General features: G+C 39.6%; 3 protein-coding genes across 4 annotated transcripts; all 3 read left to right on the top strand.

The window, feature by feature from the left end:
* The first annotated feature begins 68 nt into the window (after nt 1-68).
* aplnrb (apelin receptor b) lies at nt 69-2,280 on the top strand. The gene has a single exon (XM_020629852.3). The coding sequence runs from the start codon at nt 169-171 to the stop codon at nt 1,243-1,245; it is 1,077 nt and encodes a 358-aa protein (XP_020485508.1). The 5' UTR covers nt 69-168; the 3' UTR covers nt 1,246-2,280.
* A 6,315-nt stretch (nt 2,281-8,595) lies between these two features.
* Nucleotides 8,596-10,784, top strand: nfkbil1 (nuclear factor of kappa light polypeptide gene enhancer in B-cells inhibitor-like 1). The gene is made up of 4 exons (XM_020629856.3): nt 8,596-8,958; nt 9,072-9,184; nt 9,863-9,974; nt 10,056-10,784. Exons 1-4 carry the CDS (start codon nt 8,685-8,687, stop codon nt 10,643-10,645), a joined length of 1,089 nt encoding a protein of 362 aa, XP_020485512.2. The 5' UTR covers nt 8,596-8,684; the 3' UTR covers nt 10,646-10,784.
* Nucleotides 10,785-12,319: 1,535 nt separating this feature from the next.
* Nucleotides 12,320-24,773, top strand: atp6v0a2a (ATPase H+ transporting V0 subunit a2a). 2 transcript variants are annotated; one of them, XM_020629883.3, is made up of 20 exons: nt 12,320-12,992; nt 13,243-13,321; nt 13,534-13,631; nt 14,607-14,744; nt 15,155-15,231; nt 15,320-15,446; nt 15,640-15,722; nt 15,818-15,911; nt 15,993-16,205; nt 17,593-17,743; nt 17,839-17,978; nt 18,070-18,227; nt 18,335-18,425; nt 18,526-18,644; nt 20,203-20,413; nt 20,511-20,630; nt 20,722-20,838; nt 21,331-21,448; nt 21,607-21,778; nt 23,229-24,773. In XM_020629883.3, exons 1-20 carry the CDS (start codon nt 12,882-12,884, stop codon nt 23,329-23,331), a joined length of 2,520 nt encoding a protein of 839 aa, XP_020485539.2. In that variant the 5' UTR covers nt 12,320-12,881; the 3' UTR covers nt 23,332-24,773. The 2 variants fall into 2 exon arrangements, with proteins under 2 accessions (XP_020485539.2, XP_020485538.2); XM_020629882.3 differs by having other exon boundaries at nt 15,134-15,231.
* Nucleotides 24,774-25,175: the final 402 nt, after the last annotated feature.

Raw genomic sequence — 25,175 nt, 5'->3', positions numbered from 1 at the left:
GGAGAAGGGGGAGTTCTGGGAGGGTACAAGTCTGTTGGGGTATATAAAGGTGGGCAGATTTCACATATAGCAACAGACTTCAGAGCACTGACAACTTCTGTGGACTTAGCTGCATCATACATTTCTTTTTCTTCAACAAAGGTGCAAAAAGAGAAGAAAAGAGACAGAATGGAGATGGAGCCGACTGAAGGGCCCTATGAATACTACGACTACGAGGAGACAGAAAACTCCACCATGTGTGACTATTCTGAGTGGACACCGTCATACTCTGTCATCCCGGTGCTCTACATGCTTATTTTCATCCTTGGTCTCTCTGGAAACGGGGTGGTCATCTTCACTGTGTGGAGAGCCCAAGGAAAGCGGCGAGCTGCTGACGTCTACATCGGCAACCTCGCACTGGCTGACCTCACCTTTGTAGTCACTCTTCCTCTGTGGGCTGTCTACACCGCCATGGGCTACCACTGGCCCTTCGGAGTGGCCCTGTGCAAGATCAGCAGCTACGTAGTCCTGCTCAACATGTATGCCAGCGTCTTCTGCCTCACCTGCATGAGCTTTGATCGCTACCTGGCCATTGTTCACTCACTTTCCAGCACCCAGCTGCGCACCCGCGGCCACACACAAGCCTGCCTCACAGCCATCTGGATGCTGTCCGGCCTCCTGGCAGCCCCGACTCTGATCTTCCGCACAACAAAATATGATCCAACCAGCAACCGCACATCCTGCGCCATGGACTTTGGCCTGGTGCTGACAAACAAAGAACAAGAGAGCCTGTGGATCGCCGGTCTCAGCATCTCCTCCTCAGCTCTGGGCTTTCTTCTACCATTCTTGGCAATGATGGTGTGTTACGGTTTCATTGGCTGCACTGTCACCCGTCACTTCAACACTCTGCGCAAAGAGGACCAGCGCAAGAGGAGGCTGCTGAAGATCATCACAACACTTGTGGTGGTGTTTGCTGCCTGCTGGATGCCCTTCCACATCGTGAAGAGTGCAGACGCCCTCTCCTACTTGGACCTGTTCCCTGCCACATGTGCCTTCCTGCGCTTCCTGCTACTGGCTCACCCATACGCAACCTGCCTGGCCTACGTCAACAGCTGCCTCAACCCTTTTCTATATGCCTTCTTCGACCTGCGCTTCAGATCCCAGTGTCTGTGCCTACTGAACCTCAAAAAGTCATTGCACGCAAGCCCTGCCAGCTCCCTGTCATCGCAGAAGACGGAGGCTCATTCTCTGGCTACAAAAGTGTGACGGCAACTGAGGGCCAAGAAACACTCTGGGAGAAAGAGTTAAACACTGCAGAACACTGCAGATGAATCAAAACTTGACAGTGGTTGGTGTGCCCAAAGATTGTCCATGGTCAGTTCCAGGGTAACCCCCTTTGTTCCTCTCAGACACTGTGGACTGTTTTGGGCAACAGTTGAGGTTGAAGTTTTGGGGTCTGACCACACAAACTCCTGCTTGACATTCAGTAACATGGCAGAAAAACTGGACCTCTTATGACAAGGCAAATGGCAGCTCCACACTTGTTCTTTTCAGAATAAGTGGAATGTATTGTTGAAGGACCTCATGTTCTTGTGTCTCTTGGTTCTCCTATTGACTTTATGCAAGAAACCAAGCTTTGAACTCCGTCCTTAAGTCCTGCTAAAATGTCTTACTCATGCCTTTGCCCCTGCTGTTCTTGTTTTCATTGTAAGCACTTGAAGTGTGATCTCTATCAGACTACTCAACCCCCCAGCTCAGTCCGTAGAATCACAGGCAGCAGTTTTGTGTGTGTGTGTGTGTGTGTGTGTATGTATAGTAAGGGTATTCCAGTCAGTAAGAGGTGTTGTAGTCTGATAAGGGTGTTGTAAGGAGAGACGGAGATAGTGGGGTGGGTTGGGGGTGGAGTGGAGTGGTGGGTCCCAGACAGACCGACAGATGGCAGCTGATAAATGTTTTCAGGCTGGTGGAGTTCCCAATTAAAAGGTGACTGCTTTGACAGCCTGCCTGTGTGTGTGTGTGTGTTTGTGTGTGTATGTGTGTGTGTGTGTGTGTGTTTGTGTGTGTATGTGTGTGTGTGTGAGCGCGTGTGTGTGCGTGTGTGTGAGCGTGTGTGTGTGTGTGTGTGTTTGTTTGAAGGAATGAGTCTGCTTGTGTTTGTCGATTGTCTGAATGACTTGATGATGATGAATTTGTTCCTGACAAATACATGAAAGCATTTTGTGTATACACATATATTTTCAATCTATGTTTATGATTTGTAATAAAAACAAAAGGTGCTTTTGGAAGAAAAACACAAAAACACTCGCTCTGGTCTCACTTTGTTTTTCTTTGTGATAGCTTGTTAAATGTTGCTGGAATGTATTTTCTCCCATCCAGTGAATGTTCTTCTTCCTGTTGGTGTAATGCTGAGGGGAGGCAGTCTCCCTCCTATTGTGTTTCGAAGGGGCTGAAATCAAAGCATATGTCTGCAGGAAATACATGTTAGACTTCTGTTTCCCTCCTCCAGCATGTTTGTTTCTTCACCCAAACAATCAGTGCACACAAAAGTTTCTAAATTGGATCAACAGACAGACATATGGCTTTGCTAACCCTAACCCTAACCCCGAGATGTTGAAGTCTTCCAGGGGTTAATAACAACAACAATTTCCAAAATACCCAAATAACCAAAATATCCCAAAATCCTCTGAGTTTGGCTATGTTATAAGTCCCTCATAATTAAGAAATATGAACAGGGAAAGGGATAAGAAATACTTTATTGTCTACCTTCTGGGATGCAAAGGCAGAAATGTGCAAATATATTTCATAATAAACACAAGATGGCTCATTTTAAAACACAAAATAAACATAACAAAAATGGACACAATAGAGTGTCATTACAGGAAGGCACAAAGTTCTTAATGGTGAATATTGAGCAAAATGTTAAACAGCAATATGAAGTGCTTTACGCAGTTTTAGGTAATAGGCAGATGATTAAGTGGCCTCACTGATTTAGATATTGTACGACAAGGGGGGCATATTTTCATAAATATTTTTCTTATTCTCCTTTTCTTTTTTTTTTTGTACCTTTTTCTGAAAGCGGAGATTTTACGGACAAATGACAACCTCTAAAATTGAACCCTGATCTAACCCTGACCCTATAGGCATTGGACTGTCTGTCCAGTTGAATGTGCTGTTTTTAAACAGAGAAATAGCAAAACAGGTTGTTGAGCTTTAAATTAGAATTTGATGACCAACCATTTTGACTGTAATGAGCTTTTTCCAGGATAAAATCAGCAACAGCCGGCAGACTGGGGGGATTGGACTAATCCATGTGTGCTCATTGTGTAGTGGGCGCTGACTATCTGTCCCTGTGTAATACCTGTGAAGGGGAAAGGCTTAGTCCAGATCACTTATATTCCTACAGAGTATGTGCCATTACGTTATAAGTGACATCAGCTGAACTCCTCAGTACAGGAAAAAGATTTCACCTGTCATGTCACACAGGTGAAATCTGAAAACTTTTTTTCACTGTTTCAGAGAGACAACCAACAGCTGCAGCGACATTGACTGTCTTCTTTATCGCTGTCTCAGCACTACTTAATCTCTTCCGAGCACAGACACAAACACAGAAATGCAAAGTAGACCTTTTTTTAAATGGATCACTGACTTGAAGAAAATCTGCACATAGAAAACAAGGGATTTCCCCAAAAGCAGATTGGATTCTAACTTGCTCTAAAAGAACCTTTGAAACTGCGATCATGGATTAACAACGGTGAATTAAATGAGCACTGAGGAAGAATCAGTGCACACAACATGTTCGTTTTTTTAAAAGCCTCATACCCAAAGTCCACTATGAAAGGTAATCTGGATAGATTATATTCATTTGTTTTCAAGTTTTATGAAGCCAATGTGATCATGTTTCAAAGATTTTACGACATGAGCTTTGCCACAGCTAAAGACAGACAGACAGACAGACAGACAGACAGACAGACAGACAGACAGACAGACACACACAGACAGACACACACACACAGACAGACAGACAGATAGACAGACAGACAGACAGAAGGAGGGACATATTGCCTTGTGATGTGCTGAAGTTTGTCTGAGATGACGTTTAAGAAGTGATTCAACAATTGCTTTCATTCCTCTTTAATAACAGAGTGTGAACATAAGTGTCTGCGCTGGAACCAGAAATGCCGCAGGGAATCCCAAGGTCTCCTCTTACCCTCTCTAAGAAATCACAAACATGTAAAGACGCTTTCGAGAAAAACAAAGCATAAATCATCCTTAAACCTTTACTAAAGCAGAGGGATATTATTTGTCTATACTGTGATTATTGTATCATTTCTTCACATGTAGGACTACAAAGGTAGTTTTGGCAGCATGTGCAAAAGCAAGTACCGGTGTTGTCTGAAAACACTACTGAGATTAAAACCAAAGCTCCATAATGCCATAATAGTAACTTGTAGACACCAGTGTCAACTCCTTATACAAACATTATTTTAAATTTATTTTACCAACACAAATATATATATTTTTTTAAACAAAATCTCTCTAAAGTCTTTTTCGTAATTTATACTTGAGGATTATCTATTCAAACCAAGGCATTCTTTTTAAAGCGTCAGTTGTCCCTTCAGTTGTTTTTGAGTTACTCATGTTTTTTTTTTCCTTTAGTAGAATTTAACGTGAACTCATTTTGTGTTTCTTATAATTTGTTTAATGTGCACTCCTTTCTGTAGTTCACTTCATTACTTATTTTTTTTATTTCTTTTAAATAAAAAAAATAAAATAACTGAACTGATTTCTTTGAATGCTTTTAAATCCAGGCTGAGAGCACTTGAGACAATCTTCTTTACTTGTAACTGTTTTTTATAATTTTAATTGCTAATTGTTTTTTATAATTTGAATTGCTGTCTGTATGTTGTGAGTGTAACTGTGTAACTTTTGATGCCTCTTGGCCAGGACTCCCTTGAAAAAGAGGTTTTTAATCTCAATGGGACTTTCCTGGATAAATAAAGGTTAAATAAAATTTAAAAAATTACAACGCAAATATTTACTTCTCTTTTTAATACAGGAATATCATTAGAAGTAGAATAATTTTACAGCAAGGTTTTATACTTTGCAGCAAATTATTTTAATATTCCAACCTTTTAAACTGTGGTGAGGAATATCCTAATTTCCTGCACTGACCCTTAAAGTCCTGCAGAGAGGAATAAAACCAGAAATCCCCCCTCACTTTGAGAGAAACACAACAAATACTGACTGTGAAACCCATCACCTTTAACAGACAGGGGGATGTTTATTAGGTGATTACAATAGAAACTAAAGTCAGAGGTAAGAAGGCCCAGTTTCTATAGGGGAGCACGCCTTCACTTATCCTGTGTAATATCAAAGAATGACAAACAGGCCTCTCCTTTGTGTTGTTTTAAATCAGGCCTCCTGCATGTTATATGTAAATGTCTAGCTGTTATAAATCAGAAGCCAATAAAACAGGTCATGCAGAAAATAGACAGAGGAAGTGTGCACACATTTCTCGTCCGTCTTAACAATGGAGGCTGCAGCAGCACAGCCACCTGACCGGACCTTGGCCCTGATGTGACCGTAGTGAGATAGGATGAGATGCTGACCTCAGGGAGCGTCTTGGAGGACCCTTAGCTTCCTGCCGCTTGGTCTTGCAGAGCTCCACCTCGCAGTGTCCCGGGAGGATGCCAGACCTCACGGACAGGATAGGAGTCAGCAGGCCATGCAGGAAAGGCATGAAGGAGTGCAAGGTAGGGGTTCCTGAGCGGGGATATCCTGTATTTCAGAGACATCTCCATGCTTTTAGGGCCTTCTGTGGCATCGCTCCAGATGCATGCTTCATCTGAGGTCTAAGAGGAAAAATATTCATGCTTCAAACTCTCTTTTGAACTTGATATGTGAGGAGACGTCCATTTTTGTGACAGGTTATAAGAGCCACTGAAGTGAGGACAACAAAGCTTTCAAGATGTGTTTTAAACACCTGAGGTGTCTCTGTCTCCCTCTCTCTCTCTCTCTGTCTCTCCCTAGTTGTCAGATATTTCAAAGGCAGCCATCGTTAGTGGAGACACGTCGTTTCCGACAGCAGAAAGGAGCGGAAGTGGCCAAGCTTTGGGTGACTCCGGATCTTGGGTTATGTTTGGGTCTCACTCAGAGAAGATCTTCCCTGGGCACAATGTGTCCCTTCATTCCCTCCTCTATCCTCTCCATTGTGCATCCTTCCCTCCCTCCCTAGGGCCTAAATGGACGCCCTGTCATCTGCAGCAGCACCGAGCCAGCTCAGAGGCTCAGCTGCACGGGTTTAAGAATCACAGGTAGAGAAAGCTGCACACAGGCACATGCAGGCAAGAAGTTATGCAACAGAGAGGCTGTGTGCTGCAGTTTGTTCATTCAAGGTGGTAACTGTGCTGCAGATGATAATGGCAGGTTGTAACTCTAATCTTACAACATGTTAGACTGCATTGATAACTTAAGTCTCTAGAGATAGTGATATATAGATGTTCTTTTCTGTTTTCAAACTATTATCTCCAGTGACATATTTCCCAGTTATTAAATAGGAATAGTAAGGAAGCATGCTATGCAGTTTTCTAAATTCAGGATCACTTAAAATCAAAGTTCACATCAGCATATCAATTCAAATTCGAATCAGAGATTGTATTAGACTCGTCCTGTTTTACTATATAATATAAATAAACTGAAGTGGAGCCTTTAAAATAAATCTTATTTGTGAAAATAAACATGTACTGTCATCAAAGTTGTAACTATTGATGCAACACTACAGGTAACAGAATCATGCAAATACAGGCTGCTGTATCACCAAAAGGCCTCACTGAATAACTTGAATTCCTGTTTGCTGCCCACAAGTTTATCATTTTTTTAAAGGAATCTTTGTTTATTCCTCAAGCTCCATGTCTACTCCACAGCACTTTCTGTCAGATTTCAAGCTGCTGTATAACACCACAAGAAATTGATTTACAACAAATCATGGAGTGAAATAAATGTACAAGATACTGCTCGCATCAGATTTAAAACTCTGCTGCTCGCTTACAAAACGGCGACAAAAACAACTCCTCCTTACTTTAACTCTCTCATCCAGGTCTACACTCCCTCCCGCCCACTACGCTCTGCCAATGACGTCTGATCCAACCTTCACAACAGGGTCTTAAGCTGCTGACTAGACTCTTCTCCTCTGTCGCCCCCTGGTGGTGGAATGAACTTCCAAACTCCATTTGATCTGCAGAGTCCCTCTGTACCTTTAAGAAAAAGCTAAAGACCCAGCTCTTTCATGAATACCTACTTAACTTACTGATGATGGTCTCCATATTATTGATGATGATGATGGTTGTGACGATGGTTATTTGTTTGATAACGGCGACTTATAAGATGGTTTCTATACTGATCAGAGCTCTCAAGAACTGCTGTCAATGTTGTGCTTTGCCTCTGGTCGCTTCCTGTCTGCACCTGTGTGTCCAATCGGACTCAAAGCTGATCGTTTGTTCTTACTGACATTGTTCCATTTTTTTCTAGATCCTTGCTTGTGTTGTACTTACTCTCTGATGTACGTCGCTTTGGATAAAAGCGTCTGCTAAGTGAATTGTAGAATTGTAGAAGATCATCTGACTTTATTGCATTACTGTTATAGCTATAACATAGAAGCTAACAGGCAACCCGTCCGCTATAAAGAAACGGAAGAAGCACATAGTACATTTAAATGAATCCTGCATGTCTAGAGTGTGCCTTTAATTCAGTAACTCTTCAATGTAGCCTACCTCTACAACAGGGATGGGCAACTTCATTTAATTCTCACTGCCAGAGGGCCAAATTAAACGATTACAGTCGATTATGTCTCAAATTAACTCAACATATACCAGTGATCAGATATTATTATGGACATATTTCTGGTTTTCATGATTTCATGGTAGATTTCATCATGTTTTCTTCATGATCCAGTTTAAAAACATGTACAAAGCAATGATTTTCAAAAGGTACAGGGATGAGGGAGAAAAAAATAAAATAAATAATAATAATAATAATAATAAAATAAATATAATAATAATTGGGTTTACAAGTTTTGTATACACAGGTGTATGTTAATGTGTATTATATATATGTAAATTGTACATATAGTAGCCTATATCAAATTGTATATATATATATATAGATTGCATCAAATGTATAATTGTAAACATACTGTAACAAACTGTATAGATATATGGATTGTATAAATATATACATTATAAAAATCATAGTATATCAAGTTGTATATATGTTTGGAAAATCATTGGATTGTAACTATCAAATATAGTATCATAAATATAGTATAGCAAATTGTATATAGATAGATTGTATATATAGAGAGATTATAAGGAACACAGGAATTTAATTTAATAAATATTAATTATTGGGCTGTGGAAAAGGGGTAGGATTAAATAAGTTTTATACTTCTTCCTACTCCTTTTCAGGCATATCAATTGAATATATGTAATTTTCTTTTTCTTTTTCTTTTTTTTGTGAAAACTCGTCAATACCAATACTGACATCTAGTGGCGACACCGGAACCATTTGTCCCCCGGAACCTTTGAGTCCGAGCTGTTGTTGTTAGCTTCGGAGTCATTTAAAAGTAAGATCGGATCAGCCGATGCTAAGGGCCTCAACCAGCTAACAGTAGTAAAGTCCGAGCTGTTTTTTTGTTTTTTTAACTCGGTATGGTGTCTCACAGACAGAAGCGGCTGTGGAAATACGTCGAGGAAGGCAGTTTGTTGAAGCTGAAGTCGTACTTGAAGAAGCACCGGGACCTGGAAGTGAACTTCTCCCACGGAAAGAGGGAGAGGAGCCCGCTGCAGCTGGCCTGCTGCCTGGGAGACGACGCTGCGCTGCGGCTGCTGCTCAAACACGGAGCCGATGTTCTGCAGAAGGACCGTAAAGGAGACACAGCGTTACACACCGCGGTCAACAGAGCTCTGAAAGACGGCAAGACAGGTGAGGAGGGGAAGGGACTGAGATAAACTGTTGTTGTTGTTTTTTTTTTATCATTATGAACTTTGGATGTCAATTGTTTTATCTGGTGTTTTGTTTTTGTTTTTTGTTTTAAGTGTATGATGATCTAGTTGTGCCTCTGAAAAAGAGCTGTCCCCAGGCTATGAATGCTGCAAACAATGCTGGAGTCACACCAGAGGACCTGCTGCAGTGGATGAAACACACACAGGTAGATATTAAGAGAAGCATTTTTATGGTTACATAAGATAGTTTTAATGATAATAGTAATAGTTTTAGTCATTTGTTAATCGGAGAATGAAGGTAATTTTAATTGTTTCGTTGCATTTCATCAATCGGTTAGAATCCAGTTTCAGAAAATTGCTAAAAACCTTTTCTCATTTCACTTTGGCCTGACGATGAAAATTATAATAATTGTATAATTATACCAAATCTGAAACGATCTGTTAGATGGTAACTTTGTTCTTCTTATTTCTTAGACTAAATGAGGATTTACATACAGGTATATGAAGGTTTTCAAATAGAAGGATTTTTAATGTGAATATAAGATATTTAAATTAATTGAGTAAACAAAACAATGCATACGCTTAAAGTCATGAATAGAAAGAGAGAGTTGTAACTTTCAATGTGTAAAAATATGAATATGAATATGAATAATCAATAAATAGATCAAATTAAAACAAAACAAAAACCTGATCTACATTTAACATCAGTCGATCATAACAAACATCTTCTAAGTTTTATTGTTTTAGGCAAAGATCAATGTTTTAAAAAAAAGTGTTTTATGGAATTTATAGCTTGTTTCTTCGAGCATTGATTCTATAAAAAATTAAGTGAATTTGACAAAAAAAAAATCATGTTTACATAAAATTCAATGTGGTCCCCATAGACTGCAGAAAACATGAACCATCCGTCTGAAGTTGATCCTGAGAAGGAGTGGGTCGACAAGTTGTTTGGTGAATGCGAGGATGAATTCTGTGAAACCTTTGGAGTATATGACGGTAAATAAAACCCTATGATCATCAAGAGCATTATTTAAACATTCTTCCATTGATATTGACACTCCTGTTTGTCTTTCACAGCTGATGACTTTCTACCTGTTGATGATGACGACGAGGACTTTGGTGACTGGGCTGATCGTATCAGAAAAGAGTACTTTGACAAAAAACACGCTGATGCCCAAAGACTGGCTGCCTCGTTTTCTCGAGGGAAAAAGAAGAAGAGTAAACCCGAGAAGGAGCAGGAACAGAAAAGCAACAAAGAGCTGCTGGAGAAGCTGAAGAGGGAACATGAAGAGTATCTGGCTCGAGCCGCTCGTAAAGAGGAAGAGACCAGGCAGGGTAAGAAGCGCAGGTATGAGGAGGGCTGTGCAGCTACTTTTTCTGGAGGCTCTTCGGCGGGCAGCACAAAGCTGAGCTACAGTGACATCCCCTGGCCGGCTCCTCGAGGCACCGTGCAGGAGATGGTGGAGGTGATGCTGCACGGCGTGGATCGCAAAGACGTGGAGGTGTTTCGCAAAACACTGCGCAAGCAGCAAGCGAGGTGGCATCCTGATAAGTTTGCGCAGCGTTGTGAAGCTCGGTTGGAGGAGAAGGACAAGAAAAAAATACTAGAAACAGTTACAGCTCTGTCACAAGAGCTCAACAGACTGGCACATAGCCTGAGGACTTAAACATCTAGTTATAATGTAATTTGTTTTAATGCTTAACTAAGAATGTCAAGTTAAGAGTGTGGTTGATGTGTAAAGACTCTAGAAAAACAAGGAGAAACAAAATGTTTTTACTTAAATAAACTCATATAGATGGACAGCAGCACAGTGAAATATATGTAAATGTAACATTTACAACACAAATACATACAAATCAGAGCACTGACCACATGTTGGTATCCATGCAAATTAAGATGAATGAACTTCTGAGTGAAAGCAAAACATATTGAGCTGGTCCTTGTAAGCCTTGATAATAAATTAAGGTATAATCAAACTACACAATCATGTACCAGTGTGTCATCTTCCCAAAACAGTTCCAGCATCAAACTGAGAGATGTTCTTGTCTATCATGCCTCATCGTGTACGTGAACATGTATGATCTACTGTGTGAGGGACACAGTTCTGCTTCACCTGTGTTATAACCAGGTTTCCGTGCAGTCCGTAATACAGATTGAAGAGATCACTATAACATGGGTAACATGTCTGCTGGTCTAATCGTGCAGATTCACACATTTCAGAAAGATGTCAGTAGGATCTGAAGTGGACACTTTTCTGTAAAGCAAGTTCTTTTTTTTTTTTCAGTTCACAGACACTATCACAGAAGTTGAATAATTAATGAATTGGTAAGCCCGATCTCTGCATCATAACCACTGGTGTGCCTCGTGTAAGACATTGACTGCTCACTGATTGAAGTGGGACTGTTGAGGGTTGTACCCCAGGTTTTTGGTACTGTATTGAACCATAAGAATAAATATGCTTCTGTTTAATTCTGGATAAAAACAAAATCATAAGTTATCAACCAGTGTTCTCTAACCCTGATAATCACCTGTATTAAGTCATGTGGGGCTTCTGATGGTATTATTTAGGCTGCTCTTGAAGCACAACAACAGTCAAAGACTTGGATCAAAAAGCTGCTCAGACCTGAGAGCACGATTATTTAATCATTCACCGTTAATCTCTTTATTCTGATAACCTACAAAAGTAACATTTCATCCCAAATGAGGCTAAATAAAAGATTTTACACAAAGAAGAGCAGATGGTCGGTCCGCTTTCAGTGATGGAACAGAACGAGGAGATGCTGGGTTGCCAGGTTTGTTTGCTAACCCCCCTTTTACAGAAATATTCAAAACGAGACAACGAAATTTACTGATTTAAATGCATGTTTAAAACTGAGTCATTTCATTCCATTCAGTTTTAATGGCCTTCTGAAACATGTAGGTAAGACCATTTTTAAAGGTTAATGAAATCATACTTCCTAAAATATATAAGAAACAGAATTTTGTTCTTAGTGCAATTTTCATAGATTTCGAAATGCAACACGAATGTAATTTATAGTTACGGAATAACAAACGTTTTGCAATTATTATTTATAATTATTAAAAAAAAATCGATTTCTATAAGCCTACATGGTTTAAAAAGAATAGATATGTAATCCCTAATCAGTGGCCTATGTATTTTTGAATGTGTCCTTGGCTGTCCTTTGTGCTGCCCAAACATAAGTAGTTTGTTTTCCTCTTGCTCTTTACTTTTAATTTCAAACCTTTAGTTTGCGACAGCTGATAACAACTACTGCTCAAAATCAACAAAAGACGGTTATTAATTTCGAGGATACGACGGGATCTGGCAACCCGGAGACGCAATCTGTGTCAACTGCCGGGCGACGTAGAGCGAATAAAGGGCCGTGGTCTATTTCTGACTGAAGCCTATTTTTAAACGTGTGAGGCTGCCTCCTGTCCTCTTTGTCTCCACGGCGGGTTGATGCTTTGTCTTTTATTTCGCTTGTTTGTTGCGCGTTTATTTCCGGCCGGCGTTGCGTCGTCGCCCTGTTTTTGCGCCGTAATGACAGGCGCTCTGAGGATGACGCCTTTCTCTATGATCGCTGGATGCAAAAGGTGCTTAAGGGAGGTCTTTGTTTTCTTAATGTTCATTTAATTTTTATTTGGATTACCCCAAACTCAGAATGAGAAAGATTCCCCCCTTCTGAAGTCGTCATTACTAATGGACAATAATTAATCCCCAGGGGAGGATGTTAATTGGTTAAGGGGTTTAAAGCCACGCACCGACTCGTGGATTTTTTTTTTTTTGATGTCCTATTTTCGCTTGTAGCGCGCGCGCGGCTCGTTGTGCAGTTTCTGTGTTTTTTTTTTTTTGTTTTTTTTTTAAAGAGGTGGATGAGGTAGGTTCTGGCTTGCAGATAAAGATGGTGTTCCGGAGTGAGGAGATGTGCTTGGCGCAATTGTTTCTGCAGTCCGGCTCTGAATATGACTGCATCAGTGAGCTGGGGGAGCTGGGGCTGGTCGAGTTCAGAGATGTAAGTAGAGATGGAAAGGTGCAGGTAACCAGTGTCACATAAGTATCAGTTAAAAAGTCTATGGGATCCCCTCCCTCATCTTACATGTATAACAGCATCTATCTTGGCTATCTATCTATCGCACACAGTTATAACATTTAGAGGCAAATAACTCCCATTACACTTGACTTTAGAATAGGAGGCAGATTGCATGTGCAATAACAATGATGCAGTGACTTGCACCTGACTTGTGATGCTCCTCTAATTTCAGCTCAACCCAAGTGTCAGCTCGTTCCAGCGGCGCTTTGTCAGCGAAATCAAGCGATGTGAGGAGTTGGAGAGGATTCTGGGTAAGAGAGAGAGCACCTGGGGATCCTAGGTGTAGCATGAGCTGAACATACATCTGGAGTCACACTGGGTGCAGTTAGCAGTTCATGGCAGAGAGTGTCTCCTAAAGTAGTAGACTATACCTCAGAGATTTCACATTTCACAGCTGGAGCATTTAAAAAAAAAAAAAATTTTACCATAAAACAAACATCAGCGTTTTCTGTCTGCACTGCAGGCTATCTTCTGAGGGAAATTCAAAAAGCTAACATTGCAGTTCCAGAAGAGGATGAGAGTCCACTCGCTCCTCCACCAAGACAAGTTCTTGAGATCATGGTAAGTGTCACTTCATTTCAGTCAGATATTAGGCTACTGTAAGTCAGAATCAGGTTTATTGCCTAGAACATTTTCAACTAAAAGCACAGAAAAATAACTTAGAATTAAAAAGAACCTGGTTCTTGCACATTTAGGATACACAGTGACATGAAACAATAAGAAACGTGCCGACTTATATCTTCATTTGCCTACAAATATACAGTGTAATAACATACTATATTTCATGGTTAAAAAAACTATTATTGTTGCGTATTTGTATACAAGATTAAACTACATGTTTGTTTAGAGCTGCTCTCTACAGAATGGGATTATTCTTTTTTTCAAATGCATCTTGACAAAAATTCAGATCGGCTTTTACTTTCTCCAGTTTTAGGCTTCCTGGATTGTATCATCAATTCAGGGAGATGAACAAGTTAAAAATGTGTTCCCCTGCATTGCATGATGTCAGACTTTCACTTTCATTTCAACATGAAAACCATCACTATGTCAGGACTTATTTTTGTAGGTTAAAGAAAAAGTGGAAATTGAACATCATTTTGGATATGTTTGGATTTGTTTACATGCTACAACATCCTCATGTCAGTAATTTGTTGTTCATATGTCAGGTTTCTCAAAACTAGGGTTCAGGTGAAAGGAAACTCCCACACCTCAATCCCATGAAATCCTGGTGTCCACCCAACTTTGCATCTATTTTTAATGTTTTTTACTCAGTAAATGGTTTATTCTGTATTTTCTGGTGCTGGGTACTATTTCAATGTTTAATGTCATTTAGTCTAGATTTATATTTGTAAATGTTCTTCATATTTCACCTTTTTGTTTCCGGGTGGTGAACCAGTGCAAGTTCTCTTCACTGTTGAAAAACAATGTAAACGTTTATTAGAATTTCAGCACAAAATCTGACCAAGTCATCTCACAGCTGAATTCACTCTGAAGCTTTAGTGAACTTGTTCTCTCTGTGTGTGTGTCGATGTTCAGGAGCAGCTCCAGAGGCTGGAGATGGAGCTCAGCGAGGTGGCTCGAAACAAAGAGAAGCTGCAGAGGAACCTTCTGGAGCTCACAGAGTACACACACATGTTGAAGATCACACGGACCTTCATACACAGCCGCTCCAGAGTGAGTGTTTCCATTCAGCTCCTCATTTATCACACAGACACCATTAGTCATATATTGATTTTTCCTCAGTCCGACTCTGTTTTGCATCTCAGGCAAAACACTCTCCCTCACCTCTCCTGTAGCCTCTTGTTTTCTCGTCTTGTGTTTGTATCGCCGGGTGATGGATGTTGAACTAGTGCTGATTATTATGAATGACACGGCTACAGTGCAGCTGTTAACAAGCTGCACCTGACTCATCCAGGCTGCCATATTAAAAAAATAAACACAACAAAGAGAATATGAGAGACAGACATTTGTGAAAATGAACCTCACATAGCTCTGTGTCGAATCATGCAAGAAGCAGCTAATACAAGCTGTCATGAATGAAACCTGCTCCTTTTTATAATTAGCATGAGGCTCTTGGTCCCCAGTATGAAGAATTCCCCACCATGGAGACAGACTCGGGGACCGGATGCACAGGCATGCAGAGACTCGGAGCAAAGTTGGGGTGAGCTGCATTCACACAGCAGGGTGTTTTATATCAAATAAAATGCAGGTATGCATGTTTAACGTGATCTGATCTCTCCTTGCTGCAGGTTTGTTTCAGGTCTCATCCAGCGGGTTAAGGTGGAGGCGTTTGAGCGCATGCTGTGGAGAGTGTGTAAAGGTTACACCATCCTCAGCTACGCAGAGCTGGATGAGAATCTCGCTGATCTCGACACTGTGAGTTCAAAGCCAACATTTCTGGTAACGTTTTTAAAAAAAAAAAGGGTCTTCTTTCAGTGTGCAACATTTTTGGATTTGTGTTTTGTGCTTCTCTCCTTGGTTCGGAGCTGGGGAGGTAAAGTATCGTCATGCTTTATGCATTTTTGTTGTTGTGCTGTGGTACTAACCTGTCTGATCTGTGTTGTTCTAGGGTGAGATTAGCAAAAGTGTTGTGTTTCTCATATCTTTCTGGGGAGACCAGATTGGACAGAAAGTACAAAAAATCTGTGATTGGTAAGAAAGATTAGCATTGTATATAGCCTAACCTATCAGTAATTGCAGTTATCTTCTTCATTATCAGCGTTCACATCTGTCTTTGTTGCCCTCAGTTACCACTGCCATCTTTATCCGCACCCTGAGAACGATGAGGAGCGGGCAGATGTGTTGGACAGCTTAAGGACACGCATCCAAGACCTTAACAATGTAAGAAACACTTGAGGAAAGGTCAATTGTGTCCAAACATTGCTCCGCCGGGTTTTGTAGTAAGTGTTTGTGTTTATCCAGGTGCTGCACCGCACTGAGGACTACCTGAGGCAGGTCCTGCAGAAAGCCTCAGAGTCGGCTTTCACCTGGGTTGTGCAGGTGAAAAAGATGAAGGCCATCTACCACATCCTGAACCTCTGCAGCTTTGACGTCACCAACAAGTGTCTGATCGCCGAGGTGTGGTGTCCGGTCAGTGACCTGGCGAACCTACGGGGGGCGCTAGAAGAGGGCTCGGTGAGTGCAAAGGCCTGTTAGGGCTTTTTGTGTTGTGATCATGATTACCGTAAAACTTCGAATAAAAGCACATCCCGATTCAAGGCTCAGTCCCTTTGACTAGCATGGTGTTGTTGGAAATTTTGACAAATACAGAAATGTGTCAGATCAAAAATAAAAGAAGACACAATAACAGATATGAACTTCAACATCTGTCCAAATAAGAGAAAATAAATGCTTCTATGTATACCAGCTGTGCAGCAGGATGTCATACTGTCAAACAAAGCAAGATCAAAAAAGTGATTTATAGTTTTAAATTTGTTCATGTATGTTAAATAATCTTTCTGGTGTAAATGAACAGTTGTATCATCTTTCCTGTCCTTGCTGTGCACACATTGTGTTTGATTATAAGTATTTGCCCGTCTCTTAATGAAAGCTGTCCCATAAAAAGGAAGGGTAATATCATAGACTCGAGTACATAAAAGGCAGAGCTTTTAATTGAAGTTTTATGGTATTTAATGATGATTGATTGTAATGATTATTAGACTTTTCTTATGGGAATGCACACGCACTTTTTGGTCTGACTGAAAACTACGTCTACCTCTGAAGTCAAACTATTCGCAGTAAAACTTTACATTAAAACAGCCAGAGTCCCAATCGGAAAAAAAAAAAGGTCATAGTATGAATAAAGATGCTACAGACGTGCAGTTAAGCTACACTGCAACATTTCCTGCGCTTTGAAAAAAAAAACTGACACACACAGCTGTGTTTGGGAATCAAGTGGGTTAGCAGCATAATGCTCATCATCTGTGATTTGACATAAATACGGAAATAAATTCGATTTAATTACTAACATTTTATTTGACAAGTCAAAGCAGCCTCTCAAAACACGAAGCAGCGATATTACAGCCAAATAGATAAGACGTTTATCTGAAAGGAGGTCAAATTACTGTTTGCAATCATTATTGTAATCATCGCTTCATTCCGAGCTCATTTCTAACCCTTTAGCTCTCATCAGCGTCATTCAAGTGTCACTGCTTTTTGTGTTAATGAGATCAAGTTTGAATTGTTTTGCATTAATACTGGCAGCAGGCGATCTGGATGACTACCTGTCCTGAAACATTCCATGTTTCTTGTTTCTTCTTTTTAATCATGAGATGTATCGTGATCGTGTTGTTTGCTCTTGATGAACAATATTCTCAGGCTGCTTATTTGATATTTCCAGATAACATTGCTCCCCCAGAGTGTATTAAAATAAGGCTTGATGGTCATAAATTTCCCCCAGCTGTAAATATGTGATACCTTGTTATTCTGTTAATGTTGTCAAGGGCATTCAAATCCACATTGTTTATTACATTGTTTGTTATTTGATTCAGTACACTTTCTGCCTTGTTCACATGTTTTACAGAGAAAAGGTGATGCCACTGTACCCTGCTTTGTGAACCGAATCCCAAGTACTGACACTCCTCCTACCCTGTTAAGAACCAACAAGTTCACGTCAGGCTTTCAGAGCATCGTGGAGGCCTACGGGGTGGGGGACTATCGCGAGGTAAGCCCAGGTAAGAACTCGCACTGTGAAAGTCTCTCTCTGTTGTGTAGTGCGGCATGTGGGAAGTTAAGGATGAGTCATTGAATATGTTTCTCTATTTGACAGCTCCCTACACCATCATCACGTTCCCCTTTCTGTTCGCTGTGATGTTCGGTGACCTCGGCCACGGGACCGTAATGAGTCTCTTCGCCTTGTGGATGGTGTTGACGGAAAAAAATCAGAAGAAGAAACGTTCCAGTAATGAGGTCCGGAATGAGATGCTGGTTTCATCCAGAATAGAACGGCTGATAGATTGAAATGAGTTTTAGCTCATAAATGTGTCTCTGTTTTACTCAGATATGGGCAACGTTCTTCAACGGACGTTACATCATCCTGATGATGGGCCTTTTCTCTATCTACACTGGGCTGATTTACAACGACTGCTTCTCCAAGTCTCTTAATATATTCGGCTCTGCCTGGAGCGTCAAGGCTATGTTCGCAAATCAGCAGTGGACGTCAGTTATCAAGGAAGCACGCACACAAGCAGATACATATATTGTGTTTGTACATCAGTGTATGAATGGGTGCTTTTCTAATTCATAACTATTTTTATACATTACAGAAACAAGACTCTCCAATCAAACGCTCTGCTCACATTAGACCCTAATGTCAGTGGTGTCTTCAGTGGACCGTACCCATTTGGCATTGATCCTGTGAGTAAATGAATGCTGAAATAAATATCTGAAATCTAGTTTGACTCATTTCATTTCATATCATTTCTGACTGAGAAGCTTTTTTTGATTTGTCCATAAGATATGGAACCTGGCAGTGAACCGGCTCTCCTTCCTCAACTCTTACAAGATGAAGATGTCGGTTGTGATCGGGGTCGTCCACATGAGCTTTGGCGTGGTGCTGAGTGTCTTCAATCACTTGTGAGTGGCCCCAGATATAAATCCCTGATGGTGACCATCCATTTTGTCTCCATACTTACAGTACGGGTATCAATCAGAGTCAGGCATCAACATGTGCAGAACAGTCTTCTGTGCATTGAGTAGGCCAACATTTTTAATAGAGCTCCAGTGTTGTATTATATATCACTTTAACTGTTGTGACTACTGTTTAAACATTTGAACTGTAGCAACATATTACCAACTGCAAGAAAGACAACACAAGCTCACTAGTTAACCTACATCCATGATCCTACTGGAGGAAAAATGAACTCTAGTGATTTAGTCAAATGTATTGGTTATGAATATTTAAAGTCAGTCTCTGTAACATATTTCACACACTCACTGTGTTTCTATAAATACTTATCAGAGGACCAGTCACCGCAGTAAATTTGTCGACCACAAAAAATATTTACTCTCCTGACTAAAACATTGTTGATTTATTGTTTAATTAAAACGTGTTGACAAATAAAGAACACTACATGCTTGTGACAGCCTTATTCTTAAAGCAGCTGTGAGTCATGCATCGTTAGTAATACTTATTGTTATTTGACATTTCTGTATTTTTAGTTCCTAAATTGGTGCATTCAATTGATTGAGCATTATGTCATACTGCGATTTATTTATTCACTGCCAAGAAGATCATGTTGAAATGTAGAAATATGACTTAAATAATTCATTATTTGTTTACATAGGATCCCCATTAGTAATCACTACGGTAACAACTATTCTTTGTGGGGTTCATGCAAAAAAAACATGAGACAAAAAAATCAAGATCAAATAATGGACAACTCCAGAAGAAGGAACAAATTTAAAAATAGATGTAAAACAAACCAAAATAACATAGCTAGTTATTTAGCTTCACTTTATTGAATGTAGCCATTCAAATATCATTCACAAATAAAATGACATAAGTAGCCTAAACTAATTTTTTTAAATGATTGTGTCTGTTTTTAAAACAGCTCTTTTTAGTAATCAGGGTTTATTGTGGTGGCAGTTTATCCCAGTTTACAACATAGCAGTTTACATAACAGTCAGGCAGAGACAATGTGCAGCTCACCATACAAACATACCTGCTGATATTGATATTGTTTCACTGGCAAGAATGTAGATGAGAGACACCACAGAGTTGATTTTCCAGCAACTGAATGATTGTTTGCTCTATTAAATGATAACATTGACTATGTATTCTACTTCAAAAGAATCTCCCAGTTTTCACTTTAATAAGTACCCTTTTGCATTTTTAACACCAGTTTTTGTTGTATTTTTAGTCAGAAGCTAATCATAAAGGTCAGTAATTGTACTCCATAATGCACAGATTAGCATGCATTACCATGCATTATAGGCAGAGGTGCTCAACCCTCTATCTGCCTGTGCAAATCTTAAACTCAGAACTTTCATTCATGTATGGATGGCTATTAAGAACTGAATTACTAACATCATTATTTTAGTTTTTTAACACATAATTGTAACAATTTAGTGATGCCATCCTTGTTTTCACTCACTCATTCAATTTTTTCCCCACTTTCTTCGCTCCCTTTAGGCACTTCCGGCAGAAATGTAATGTATATCTGCTTTTTGTTCCTGAGCTGCTCTTCCTGCTCTGTCTCTTCGGCTACCTGGTCCTCATGATTTTATACAAGTGGTTGGCATTTGGTGCACGAGACTCCAGCCAGGCTCCCAGCATCCTCATTCACTTCATTAACATGTTTGTCATGCAAGGGAATGACATCCCTCCTCTGTACCCAGGACAGGTATGTCTCCACTATACCATTTGAACCATTTTCCAGCTCTTTAAGTATTCTGATCCGTGTTCATGCAGGGTTTTTTTTGTGTGTCATGATTCCACAGACTGGGCTGCAGATTTTCTTGGTGTTGATAGCTATGCTGTCAGTTCCTGTGCTGCTGTTAGGAAAACCTCTTTACCTGTATTGGCTGTACCGTGGAGGCAAAGGCCTGCGCAGACGTAGAGTAAGTGCCGCCGGATAGGTTCGAACATATCTGAAATATTTGAATTCATTTGTCAAAACACGTGTAAGTCAATGCTGTTGTTTCACCTCAGGGTTATGAGCGGGTGAGGCGGGTAAGTGAGGATGACAATTCAGCACCAGCATCCTATGAAGAAGATGAAGAGGAGGGTCTTGATGAAGTGCCAAGCAGAGAAGCTCTTCCAAAACAGGTCAGGGATCCATTAAATGTCTTGTTGTTAAATGATGCACTTCAAGCTGCAACTTTACAAAGTACACAATATGACGCGATATAAGTCGATTTGTTCATTGTGTTGTTGGTTCAGTGTTTTGCGTCTTCCTATCACTCTGCATAATATGTGCCTTGTTTATGATGTTTGTATTGCTTTTGTTGTGATTTCAGCATGCTGTTGTGTAATATTTTTACACCTGTCAGAACACCTTGCCAAAGGACAGCTGCTAAAAATAAGCCTGCTGACTAACACTGGCACACTTACAGAAATGCTGAGTGACATGTTTTGCCCTTATAGATAAAGAAATTAAAAAAATGTAAGAGAGAACGTCACATCATGGAAAAGAATCAGCTGTGGAGCTAATTCATTGTCATGTAAACACAACATGCATTGAGTTTCCTTATTTTAGAACATGGTTGCTGTATTAACTGAGTGTGCTATCTCGCTTTTTTAATTTGAAATGTTTTATAGTTTGACTTTGCAGATGTGCTCCTGCACCAGGCCATTCACACCATAGAGTACTGCCTGGGCTGCATTTCCAACACAGCATCATACCTGCGTCTCTGGGCGCTCAGCTTGGCCCACGCTCGTAAGTTCATTGAGGAAAAAGCCGATCACCCTGCGCTGCAACTTGTCTTTACTTCTCTGTGTCTGCTCACTTTTGCGCTGTATTTAATTTACCTTTAGATATATTTCGATAGTCAGATGTTAATTTATTTTTGTCTTTTTAATTTATCACAATTTTAGAGCTGTCAGAGGTGTTGTGGTCCATGGTGATGCGTTTGGGTCTAAGGATCACCACGAGGGTGGGCGTTGTGTTTCTGGTCCCTGTGTTCGGCCTCTTTGCCATGCTCACTGTATCCATCCTTCTAGTCATGGAGGGCCTGTCAGCTTTCCTCCATGCTCTCCGACTTCACTGGTGAGTCTAATTGATGAGTAACATGTAACATATACTCTAGTACAAGAGCAGACATTGTATTGGGTTGTAGCTATGGCAACAAAGTGAGTATTGGTGCAATTAAATGATTAAACATTTGGAATATAACTTGTCAGAGAGTAGTGCAAACCGCACCTTAAAATTTTCAAACCGAAAAGATGATGTTTGCATATTTTTGGTTTTGTTTGAACCACCAGTCCAAAACCCAAAGTATTTCAGTTAACTGTAAGAAAAGACCAGGAAAACTCAAAGTTGTTCACCTTTTGGGATGATTGGGGACATTGTTGCTTTAGAAAAAAAATCAAATTCAAAGATTGAATTAAAAAACAAAACAATATCTATCTATTTATCGGCTTCTTCAGCTCCTTTTATTACAGCATTGATAGAACTTTATCTTAAGCTGCTCTGTACGTCAGCCATTTAGATAAATACGATTTTTTTTAAACATTTAAAAAAAAAAATCTAATTTAATACTTTTTGAGTCCTTTTAAAGACCAACACAAAGATAGTTTATGCAAATCTTGCACCAGATTTCCTGTGCAAGTTGCCTCATAATGGCTCTTTACTTTTCAACCATTCCTGTCATTATAATCTAAAAGGCAAATTTCCTTGAACTTCCATTTCTCCTTCTCCTCTCCTCAGTTCAGGGTTTGTAAATGCATATATAATATGCTGCCATAAATGTTGTGTTGTCACATGAAAAGTAAAAAAAAACCAGATAGTGTATATTGGAGCCAGATTGTTTGTTTCATTAGTTTTATTTGATCTCTGCATGAAAGTTGAAACCTTACATAACTCTGTAATTTTGTATGTATGTAATCCCAACACTGAACACTAGGTGGAGTCTTGACCTTGTGCTCTGCATAAAGTCAAGGCTCCAGGTAATTAGATTTAGGTGTGTATTTGGAAGCATATCGTTTTTTCACCATGTTTGATGCTTTAGGTTTTATAATGTATTAATGAAGCATAGCTATGTGGATTATTTGAATCCTGATGATGTGGTGTAAATAAATGGATTGAAGATTCTACCGGGAAAGAGTAATGGACATCAACCATTCCCGATGAGCACGCGTTCAGCTATTGTCCCACAACCCATACCTCATTGAATTTCTTTTGACAATACTCTGTCTGTTAAAAAAGGTCTGTGTACATTTGGTAAAATATTCTGACATGTCTCAATCTAGGTGCCATCTAAATTGAAAGACCTCTCATAAGTTAAAGATACTTTTTAAGACATTTTATGACCTTTAATTAAAAATAAATCTAATTTGAGACTTTTTAACCCAGGGGGACCCTGTAAATTATGTTTCTCTTCTTAAGTTATGTGGCTGTTATCTACCTTTAGAGTAAACTACGATTATTAGGAATAAGACATTGAGACTGTTTTTGCATCATTAACATGTTCTCGTTTCACTCTGGTCTTTGATTTCAGGGTGGAGTTTCAGAACAAATTCTACCACGGGACCGGTGTCAAGTTTGTGCCCTTCGACTTCTCTCTCCTGCCCTCTATTTTTGAACAGGACGGCTTGCTTTAAAACAAGGACTCTGAGGCTGTGCATATGAATGAAAGCAGACTTTATAAATAGGAGGGGTGCTGTAAGTTGGATGAATTCACACTGTGATAACGACAACAAACCTTTGGATTGAAACTCACTCTTGTAGCAACATTTTTTCACCGTGACGATTTTTAAAATGTTATCGGCTGTGCTGACTGCCTTACTAGTGTACCCAGCAAACCTCTGAATATACAGCGGTTAAAAAGTCTTGTTCTGTTAACGATTTCATTCTTAAAGGTGAGATACCACTCAGCACTACTTTTAAACGGTTGGGTGAATTTAAATATTTTAATTTGCGTTGTGCTGTTTAAACCGATTTTGGATTACTTAGAACATTTAAATGAGAAATTATACAGCGCAATGTAAAGTTAAAATATGTCACAGCAAAATGGATTGAGGACAGTAAATCAAGCACCCTGGTGTAGTGCCATAGAGATTTATTTCTGATGATGATATGGGGGATGCCTTTGGGTTTTTAACTGCCCCTCCATGTGACTAATGCAAAACCTGTAGGTGTCAAAATCTGATAAGAGAAATATAGCCCCTTTATGTGAGACGTATTGTCACAAAGCACTTTGCAGAAATGATTGTACAATTTAAAGTTTTCACTACTGACTGTGATGATGCCAAATGACAGTAATCTTCAACTGTTAGCTGTTTGCTTATTTACTTATTAGTGCATTTATTTAAACGTAACCTCCCCCTGTACACAATAGTAAAACATCAAAAACTCCAGAAAAAGTCGAGAAGCCTTAGGTCTTTCTTTGATGATACCGCTTGTTGCGTTCGTTAATGATAATTTATCATGGTATTTATTTAAATATTGTCTGTACAAGAGTCTAATATTTTACCATTTTGGTGTGTTGAATAAAGGTTTCAAGAAACGCAAGCAAAAGAGGCTTTTAAGTTTGTTTTACCAGCTCCCCTAATCATTCATTCTGGTGTCAAGTTGTTAAATGATGGAAACCGTTGCAGAGTTCTTGTTTGCCTTCAATTCTCCTTTATTTCTTGAGCTACTGAACATTGTCTGTTTTATCATGGCATCATACTGAATACTGAAGGTTTAGAAAAAAATAAAAAAAAATTCCTGATAATGTTCAGCAATTTCTGGCAAACTTAGAAAGGTCTTATATTTTTAAGCATTAAACTTCTATAAATGCGTCCTTACATGAAATCTAAGCCACCCATCAATGGAGAACTGGAGCAAGAGTAGGAGGGGGCAATCACATACTCTCATTATTTGAAGAAGTAGTTTCTATTTTTATGGTGAAGCTGTGTTCGACTCTGGTTGTAACCTCTTTTATAACAGCCTGAATTGGTGATGAGGTTTGGAAACAGGAAAGAAAACAATAAAAACATTGTGCTCATAAAAAGTGGCATGTGTGATAAGACATTAAACCCACAAGCAGCTGTCTATTAAATGAACCGACTGATTATTTTATTGAAATAATGTAGCCCTGCAGTCACAAATATTTCCCGCAAACACTGAAGAATTTGAAGTATGCTGCAGCACAAGAGGTAAAGGAAACCTCAGTGTGCAGCTAAGTGTAAATGCAGCAAACTTTATAATTAAAGCAATTATGTAAGCACGTGATTGCTTTGTATTCTAAAGCCTTATGCCTTCATCTCGAATTTTGTATTACAACATATCTACATTATGAATTCATTGAAATCTCTGGACTTTCAAACTTTTTCCAAAAGCGTTGACTTTCATCTCTAAAAGGTTTTAATATGACATTTAACCATTTAACCCCCCCCCCCCCCCACATGTGTTAGTCCTTTAATAATTCAACCTGTTATTTCCGGTATTCGTTTTGTTTTTA

The sequence above is a fragment of the Labrus bergylta genome, chromosome 17 (assembly GCF_963930695.1).
Source record: "Labrus bergylta chromosome 17, fLabBer1.1, whole genome shotgun sequence".
Taxonomy (NCBI): Eukaryota; Metazoa; Chordata; class Actinopteri; order Labriformes; family Labridae; genus Labrus; species Labrus bergylta.
This window is presented reverse-complemented; position numbering and strand designations above follow the sequence as displayed.